This window comes from Microtus ochrogaster, chromosome 10, assembly GCF_000317375.1.
Source record: "Microtus ochrogaster isolate Prairie Vole_2 chromosome 10, MicOch1.0, whole genome shotgun sequence".
NCBI classification, from domain to species: Eukaryota; Metazoa; Chordata; class Mammalia; order Rodentia; family Cricetidae; genus Microtus; species Microtus ochrogaster.
This window is the reverse complement of record NC_022016.1, coordinates 73,938,128-73,947,865: the sequence shown is the minus strand read 5'-3', so window position 1 is coordinate 73,947,865 and position 9,738 is coordinate 73,938,128. Positions and strand designations below refer to the sequence as shown.

Genomic DNA, 9,738 nt, shown 5'->3' with positions numbered 1-9,738 from the left:
TCTAAACAGCTCTTATGTCTAAGAGAAGAAGCAAGTTTGAAGTTTTGAACTGGTTAGAAAATAATTCCAACGAAAACTGTAGCTATAAACCTGTGAAAAACAGTTAGTTGAAGCACCTGGTCCAGGAAGATCCTCAGCTGTGGCTGCTTCCAGTAAGCAGCGGAAGGGGTAGAGACTGGAGGGACAGCTCTGCCGCTAAGAGCAGGTGAAGCTGCAGAGGACCCAGGTTTGGTTCCCAGCCCCCACATTGGGTGGCTTACAACTGTTTGCAACTCCAGGGGACCTGAGGCCCTCTTCTGGACGCCTTGGGCATCTGCACCCACAGGTGCATACACTACCACACAAACACACATTTAAACTTGATCTAAACAACAAAATAAATCCCTAAAGAAAGCTTGTTGAAGAGATGGTTTTAGTAGTTAGGAACACTTGCTGCTCTTGCAGAGGACCGGGGTTTAGTCCCCAGCATCCATGTAGAGTGGCTCACAATCTTCTGTAACCCCAGCTCCAGGGGATCTGGCCTCAACATGCAGCCATATCCATGTACATGTACACCCACGCACACACACGCATGCACACACACACACACACATTTTTTTTTAAATTTAAAAATCAATAGCAGGAATAAAGCAGTAAAAATGAATAGAGACTGGACGGGAAAGGGTTCTCACTGAATCCTTATGTTGATACCTGCCACTGTTCCAGGGTGGTGGCTGTGATCCTGTGTGCTTGTGATTGTAAAATGTGGAAGGCCACAGATGCAGAGGTTGCTGTCGAAACAGCTGGTCTGCCATTTTCTCATCTTTTAGCTCAAGTAAACACAGTTTGACGAGGCTCGTGAAGGGATCTGCCAAGTCCTGCTGGAGAGCAAAGACAATGCAGGGAACAGAATGTGTGCCTCTGACTCTGACCTTGTTCATTATTGTCTCTTCCTGGGCCACGGTGGGAGATGTGTCCTTTCCCAGGTGCTGTCTCTAACCTGGGTGAGGGAGGAGCAGAATGAAGGAGGCCGTTGTTTCTTTCTCGGTCACCTGCTTCTTCTTGGGCGGGAACCACTGGGCCTCAGGCTTCCAATCAGGCAACCTCTGACTTAAGTCCTGCCTGGGAAAGAGTGCTTTTCGTTCTACTGTGTGCATAGTAGGTCCTTCATAAGTGTGTTACCTCCACAGCAGACTTCCTTCTGGCTACCTTTCTGGATCTTTTGACTAGGACATTTTGTTTTGGTTTGTTATAGGCCTCCAGACCTTAGTATAACTGACTCCATGATGTAAGTACTATTTAGGCCTTGAAACCCAACATGTAGGCAGCACCATCTGTAAAAACAATGGCAAAGACCAAGTCTACCAAAGTCCACAGTTCTGGGAAAATTCCTAAATGTACTGGCCTTGCCTTTTGGTTTCTATAGTTCTGTTTCTGGGTAATAAGGCTTACTAACTGAGGTGTGTCAGCCCAGGATGGGATTTTTGTGCTTCTCAGAGTTCACCCTGAGAAAGGTTCGGGACTGTACTTGGGTCCTGAGCACCCAGTCTGTGGTCACTGACTGGCTAATACAGACTCTCCCTGGACTTGAACCTGTGTCCGAGTAGTCTTGTCTCTCCGATACCCCACAACATTTCTGGTTTTGAGACAGAATCTTTCCATGTAGCCCTGACTGGCTTGGAACTAACTATGGTATGTAGACCAGGCTGACTTCAGACTCACAGATATCCACCCACATCTGCCTCAAGGGCTGGAATTAAAGACATGCGACACCACACCCAGCCTTTAACTAGGATTTTAAAGCTCTGGTATAATGGTGTACACCTTCAATCCCAGCACTGGGAAGGTGGGTCTCTAAATTTGAGGCCAGCCTGGTCTACATACCAAGCTTCAGGCCATACAAGGCTGCATAGTGAGACACTGTCTCAAAAACAAACAAAAATAAACAAAAAAAGAAACTCTGGCCATGCGGAACAAAGCCAGCCTGGCATCTCTCTTACTGGCCTAATCCTAAAGCCATTGACGGCTAAACATCACGGCTGTTTAGTGCTTATCTGGGACACGCCTATGTATCAGCCATAACTCCGTGTAAATACAAAAGCTTCCCTGATTTTCTGGACAATGTCTCTTTATTCTCAGCCTCTTGCACATCCCAGGATGGCGCATGCGTCCCCATGGTACTGTGACTTCCTCACATGCCCACAGTGAGACTAAACAGAGCGTCCCTGTTCCCGGGCTCCAGCGTCTCGCTGATACCCAGAGGAGAAAGCTCATGAACACTTGTTAAGTGACAAGCCAACACATTCATTAACAAAATGGGCCAGCGTCTTGATAATGCACAAAAGGAATACTTGAGAAGCTTCTGGTTTTATTTGGCAGAAATTTACATTTTTTTGCGTGACATTTTATTATGAAAAAATTGAACATGTAAGAAAGTTGATTTTATACTGTACACCTCTACACCCACATCATTTAGATTTGCTACTATGGGCTAGTGAGGTGGCTCATGGGGGACAAGCACTTGATGCCAATCCTGGTGACCTGAGTTCTATCCCTAGTGCTCACGTGGTGGAATTAGACAAGTGACTTCGGGAAGTTTGCCTTTGACATATGATGAATGTCATCATAGCATCCACATACCTGTACCCTCCTTTACATACAAAATTATTGTACAAAATGGTCACATTACTAATGTTTTCACGCTCATTGACAGATCTTCTATCACTCTATTAGACATCTTTAAATGTGTGTCTGTGTATTTTATGTGGGTATGAGCACATGGGTGCAGTGCCTGGAGAGACCAGAAGAGGGCACTAGAGCTCCTGCAACTGGAGTTAACAGTGGTTATGAGCCACTGGATGTGGGTGCTGGGAGCTAACCTCAACTCCTCTGTAATAATGTACATGTTTTTAACCACTGAGTCTTCTCTTCAGTCCCTCTTAAACATCTTTTATTTTTGATAAATTTAGAGGAAATGGCAGCATTAATACACTTCTGCCAAAACACTGAAAATGAGGTATTCTTTCAGAATTTTAGCTTAAAATGCCATTCTTTACCTAAAAAAAATCTCAAATTGCTAATAGTAATAATAAATTATTACATTCTTGGAACATGTTTGCAGTATACACAGTGTTTTTAAATGTACATGTGTTTATATAGTTACTTTTCTCATTGCTATAAGAAAGTGCCTGGCAGAAGTGACTTGAGGGAGGAAGGGTTTCTTGTGGCTTGGAGTTGGTGGGCATAGTCGCCTGTATGACAAGATGGTGCCACAGCTCTTCTGTGGGAGCGGGAGTGTGGGGTGCCTGGTCACACTGTGTCCCCAATCAGGAAACAGAGAGAGATGAATGCTGATCCCCCTGCCCCATGCTTACCTTCCTGAAAGTCCTGGACATTTGCATACACTGTTTGGTGAGAGTGTTGGGTGTTTGTGTCAGAAAGTGGGGTTCTAGGAAACCCCTCCCTGCCCTTCAACCCTAATCTGAGCCCAGAGAGAATCCCTGGGAATGGTGTATGCTGCGTGTGAGTAACAGTGAGACCCAGGCACAAGAAACCCTTGGGCATGGAGCTAAGATACTTGGACTTCGTTCTGTGAGAAGTCACACATTTTCATACAAGTCAGATTTATTTATTTACTTATTTATATTTTTATTTACATTTATTTATTTATTTTTGTATAAGATCTCGCCATGTAGCCTAGGCTAACCCAAACTCACTATGTAGAGCTTCCCACCATAACAATAATGGACTAAACCCCTGAAACCCTAAACCAGTCCCAAATTAAATGTTTTTCTTTATGAGAGTTGTGGTCATGGTGTCTCCTTGCAGCAATAGAAACCCTAACTAAGACAACATTCTCTAGCCCCGAATTTAAAAAAATGTATTTGTGCCATCTGGAAGCTAAAGGACAACCGCAAACTGCCTATTTGGGGGATGGGATCTGTCATTGGTCTGGAGCTTATCCTCTTGGCTAGGCTGATTGGCTAGCAAGCCCCAGAGATTGCTTGTCTCCCTCTCTGCAGTGCTGAGGTTACAAGTGCTCATGCTACACTCCTCCCTTCTTATTGCTCACTGAGCCGTCTCCTCAGCTCCTGGTTTCTGAGTTTGACAGATGCATAGAGCTGAGAAACCACAAACCAGGAAGTTCCTCCATGCTGCCTGCATCAATGCGCTATGTGCATGCCAGTGACTAATATGCTTGCCGTTCCCAAACGGAACCGGCCATGCACGGACGCGTCTTTTCCTGTCATATTACACGGTGATCTTGAAGTTACCCATGTTGTAGAGGAAGCTTGTTCCTTTGATGCTGAAATGTATCCAGAGTGTGGATGTCTGCTTTTTGTTCACATCTCAGCCTTTATGAAAGCTGCCTTAAAGAGCTTATACAGCTCTCTGGATAGCCAGGTTTTCACTTCTTTATAGGAACTAGCCCAGAATAGGATTTTCTAGGTCATTTGGTAAGTGCTCATACAGCTGTCTAAAAAAGCCTCTAAGTATTTCTTTGTATTTCACCAGCAACGTGGGAGGGTTTACTTGCTTCACACTCGGGTTTCAATTTTGTTTGACGGTGCTAGGGATCGGCCCCCGTGACTTGTGAATGCCAGACAAGCTCTCCAGCCCCGAGCTCCAGCCCAGCCCCACCACATCAGTGCTCATGTCGCATTTTGAATTTTTGTCATCCTAATTGTTTCACCATGGTTCGGATTCGCATCTCTCCATGACAGGATGTTGAATTTTTTTTTTCACTTCTTTGCTGAAGTATTTCCAAAGCTTTTCATTTGTTTTAAAGAGCAGGCTGCTTACATTTTTACAATGTCTGGAGAAGTCTCTGTCTTTATTTTTGATTTTTACCTACGTGTCTACGGGTGTGTGCACATTAGTGCAGGTGTGCACACAAAGGCAGGTGCCCACAGGGGCTGGAGGCTTCAGACCACTGGGGAGCTGGAGTTAGTCGTGATTGTGAGCCTTCCCATGTGCATGCTGGGAACTAAATAAGGATCCTCTGCACTCAGCAGCTGAGCCATCTTTCCGGCCCCCACATTTAGAGAATTCTCTAAATTTTTTTTTTTTTTGGTTTTTCAAGACAGGGTTTCTCTGTGGTTTTGGAACCTGTCCTAGAACTAGCTCTGTAGACCAGGCTGGTCTCGAACTCACAGAGATCCTCCTGCCTCTGCCTCCCAAGTGCTGGGATTAAAGGCGTGTGCCATCACTGCCCGGTGAGAATTCTCTAAATATTATTGGCATCAGTACTTTCTTAGACGTCGCATTTACAAAGACGAGTAAATATTTTCTCCTAGGTGCTCAGAAGGGTTTTAATGGGAAGTAACACTTGTGTTTTAGGTGGGTAGATGGTGGGGGGGAAGAGAGACAAAGATTCTGTTTCCAAGTCTAGATGAGGGGTGAGGCTATAGGCAGGGGTGCAGAGACGTTAGACACAGACCCACTGGGGGCAGGAGAGCTCCCTACTCTGGTGAGCCTCCTCTCCCTCCTTCATCCTTTGACTAACATCTGTGGTATATCCACTCAGCTCCCAGTCATGATCGAGGGTAAGAAACAGAGGCATGTAGCAACCACAGCCCTGTCTCCATGGAGACCTCACCTGTTTAGTAGGGAAAACAGGCAGTAACTGAGAGTGTGACCCGTGTCACAGTGGCTGCTAGCTGCTATTGGTCACAGGTAGCTAGGCGTTCCTATAAGGAAACCGTTTCCAAGTTGCTTGCAGGGTGGAGATCTGGACCTGAGCAGGGACAAGGGGTTCGACTCCTGGCTCAGTATCTAAATGGTGGAAGGAGCTTGGGATTGGAAGCTTGGGGATGCTGGGCCTGAGTCCTGGCCCTGATCCTGGCTTTACATGACCTCGTGCTAGCTTACCTACCTCTCTCTAGCCCTCAGTTTCCCTCTTAGGGCAGGGTTGTGTAATCTTCCAGGTGCTATGGTTTTATTTGTTTGTTTGATTTTTGAAAGGACTCACTCCGTAGCCCAGGCTGTCCTGAAACTCACCGTGTAGCCCAGGCTGACCTCAAAGCGATAGTAATCCCTTTACCTTAGCTTCCCAAGTACTGAGATTCCAGACATGAGCCACTATAGGTAAGTGGCCGATTTTCTTTTCTTTTCTTTCATTTTTAGATAGGGTCTCACTGAGCTCAGGCTGGCCTCAAGATAACTGTGTAACTGAGGTTGGCCTTAATTTCCTGACCTTCCCACCTCTTCATCCCAAGTATGGAGATAGCACGTGCCACCTCATCCAGCTTACTGTTTTTTTTTTTCTGTGCCTGTTTTGCATGTGTATAAAATGTGTGTGTGCGTGCATGGACATGTGCGTGTAGATGCCCATGCACATGTGTTTATATGTGTGTAGAGGCTTCATTGGGTGTTTTCCTCAGTCACTCTCTGCCAGTCTTCATGTGTTTCCACTTGGAGTTCATATAAGACATTCTAACTGATGAAATGTATAAGGGTAGAGATCCCTCCCTTAGAAAGGGGTCCTTTCTGGAGGTCATGAATCCTGGCCTCTCAATCCGTGTAGGAGTCCCTGTGAAGCACAGCTGACTGTCTCCTGTAGGCCCCCTCCAGGGAAGGGAACTCATTGCCTTGCAAGGGATCGGGCCCATATTTCTCCCTCTCTTTTTACAGGGAACGGATCACACCTTTTACGAAGGGCAAGTGCCCTCCAACTGTGGATTACAATTCGGATCCTACTCCTTAAAGCCACAGAAGAAGGACAGCCTGATGTGACCAGAGGGCCCAAGGCCAGAAGAGAAATCTTGGGATGGGCGGATGGAAAACGAAGCAGGGGTCTTGAAGAGAGGGGAGAGACCAGGAGAGCCATCTTTGCCGCAGCCCTGTGGCCAAAAGTCACTATGTCTGCTGGGACAGCGGGGGAATGGGGAGGGATAATCTTGTTACAAGAGATGCATTGTCCTAAGTATTCCTTCAGCTGGTGACATGAATTTGGGGGCCAGGCTGCAGGTGGGTAGAAAAGGGGAACGTGGGTGACTCCCTGGAAACCCTTCCGCTGTGAACAGAGCGTGTACCAGGCTCACTGTCGTCCCAGAGGGGGAGGGACGGGAGCATGTGCTATGCAGCCCTCTAGGCCCTTGCAGGAACACCCCCTCTTCATGGTAGGAATGCTTCTGGAAGCTCAGTAGGGCCTCATGCAAGAAGGAGGCTACTGACTTCCAGGCGGTGTCCAACAAGTGGGGGAGCCTCTGCCCCCAGAGTCAGCACTGTGGGCACACAGGTGGGTGTGGGGGTGAGTGACAACATCCTGAGTGGCTTCTCTCACTGCATCAGTGAGAGTGGGGTGGGGTGGGGAAGAGGGCTGTCCCTAGAGAAGGGGGTGCTGAGACCCGATGGACTCAGCCACAGAACTCACGTAATAAAACACATTAGACACTTTCTTCAGAGCAGATTCTGTCTCGACAGTTGTGGGAGAAGAGAAACTGTCTATTCACAGAGATCACAAAAATCTCTATGCAAAACCTGACCCACTGACTCTTCCAACTGCCCTGACAGTTAATTTAGCAAGGCAGCAGGAAATAAGATCCGTCTGTCCCGTGAACTTTCCATAGACTAGAAACAGGGCTGCAAACTGGAAATTTAAACCACCACCTGCAATGGCTAGGGAGCCCCCCTCCCCTGCCCATTGTGGTTAGAACCACACATCATATCATCCAGCTTTTATGTAAGTCCTGGAACTCATATAAAATAAAAAGTAAATCTTTATTAAAAGTTAGAAAATAACTGTAATAAGACTTTTTTTTAAAAAAGACCACCTTATAAAATGAGTATATTTTAAAAAATATTTTTTTTGCCAGCTATTATATTACCAGCAGTTGCTGACACCATAGAAAAGGCGGACAGCTTTGTAATCCTTGCCTTTGTAGGTGAGAAAACTGGGAAGTTTATTTAAATATTTTGCCCGAGGTAACCAGTGAGCTTGGGTGTTAAGAAAGTCAGGAGCCCTATAGGAGTCCCACCTCTCACAGGCTTGTCTGACTTCCAGGGCAGGCTTTCCTGGAAGTCCCAGGGACACGACCCCTGCAGGAGCTGCCCTCCTGGGTGGAAGCTGGCATACCAAAATTCCCAGCTTCCCAGTGCTCAGGCAGGACTGAAGTGTGTTGGACACAGGCTTTTGTTTTCCAGGTGTAGGTGGCTCTAGCTGCCCACAGGGCCAGCTGGCTGAGAGCGCTCACTCCTGGCTGCTCACTCCTCCCCACTTTCCTTGTGGTGTTTTCTTGACTGTCCAGTAAACCACCTGTACTCAGGTTCTTAGTTCAGAGTTGGGGTTGGCTTCTAAAGAAGAACATACTACGATGAACACTGACATTTTTCCTGACATCCCACGAGTAGCACGTGTCTCAAATTGTAAACCGCTCCTTTGGGTGTGAAGCTGACTTGAGACTTCTTGAGTCTTTTGCCTTTTCACCTGGACAGGGCTTGAGCAGACACCGAGTGCTGAGGTTTGTATCCTGGGCCCTTCTGAGGCCCTCCAGCAAGCTTTGGAGAGGACAGCACGGAGATGGCCATGAGGCTGGAGCCTAGCTCTGCCCAAAGAAAACGTCTAAACAGCTCCATGCTGACTATATGCTGGGCTTTTCCTAAGTGATTTGGGGGAACAAAGAGCTTCATAGCCAGTGGCACATACACATTTGGTAGCCACCAATTCTAGTTCCATCTCTGAGGACCCGGGTTGAAATCTTGCAAAAGTTGCATCCTGTTCTAGCATCGATCCCATTGCCCAGCAACTTCCATCACCTGGGTGTGGAATCCGCGGCCTGGTTGTGGGGCTCCTGAGCAGGGAGAAATTGCCCCTTTCAAGCCGTGCTATCAGACCCCACAATGTGAGTGGACATCACTTGAAGGCAGTCCTACTGTTAGCATCCAGGCACACCTTGGCCCCTCACCTCATGTCCCCTGGGGACCTGGCAGAGTGCGTACATGGCAGACAGTATCCTGTCCTTTTAAAAGGCAATCCCCCTCTCTCTACTCTCTCTCTCTCTCTCTCTCTCTCTCTCTCTCTCTCTCTCTCTCTCTCTCCTCTCCCTTCCCTTCCCCCACTCCCTTTATCTCAATAAAACTCCCCACTCAAGTTCTGTCTGCACAGAGTGTCTGTCCCTCACCTGCTGTGGGCTCTCACCGCGGCTCAGACCCGTCTGCTGCCAAGGTGCTGCCCCCAAGGTCCCTCTCACTCAGAATTATTACACCTAGTCTAAATCCTGTTAGTGCACGGGCAGGTAGGCTCTGGCGACACTTTGGTAGAACTCAGCATGACTTGTATGGCTGCTTGCGTGGCACAAAAAGTTCAGACTAGGCACATTCACAGAGGGTGCCCAGCACCTTTTCTTTACTAAACCCAGAACTGGGTTTTTCTTACCAACTGAGGGTGACAGTTTGTTCACTATTAACACTGCAATGCTTTCTTGGGGACTCCACAGCCTCACTGGGGCCGAAATGCAGGGCCTTAGGCATGCAAAGCCAACACTCTCTGTATGCTGGCTAGTTTTTGTTTTCAACTTGACATGAGCTAGTCACCTGAGAAGAGGGAGCCTCAGTTGAGAAAATGCCTCCATAGCACCGAGCTGTAGCCAAGCCAGTAGGCACTTTCGTAATTAGTGGTGTGGGAGGGCCCAGCTCCTTGAGGGTGGAGATACCTCTGGTAGTCCTGAGTTCTAGAAGAAAGCAGGTTGAAGTTGGGTGTGGTGGTACACGCCTTTAATCACAGTGCTTGGGTGGTAGAGACGGGGGGGGGGGGGGGGG

General features: G+C 47.5%; 1 protein-coding gene across 1 annotated transcript in view; it reads left to right on the top strand.

Annotated features, from left to right (window-relative positions):
* The window catches only part of Lexm (lymphocyte expansion molecule), a 34,760-nt gene extending 27,739 nt beyond the window's left edge, over positions 1–7,021 (top strand). Inside the window, exon 11 of the mRNA XM_013348494.2 lies at positions 6,613–7,021. Coding sequence (XP_013203948.1) covers positions 6,613–6,685 — 73 coding nt within the window. The 3' untranslated portion in view covers positions 6,686–7,021. The remainder of the gene's footprint in view (positions 1–6,612) is intronic.
* The last annotated feature ends 2,717 nt before the right edge of the window (positions 7,022–9,738 follow it).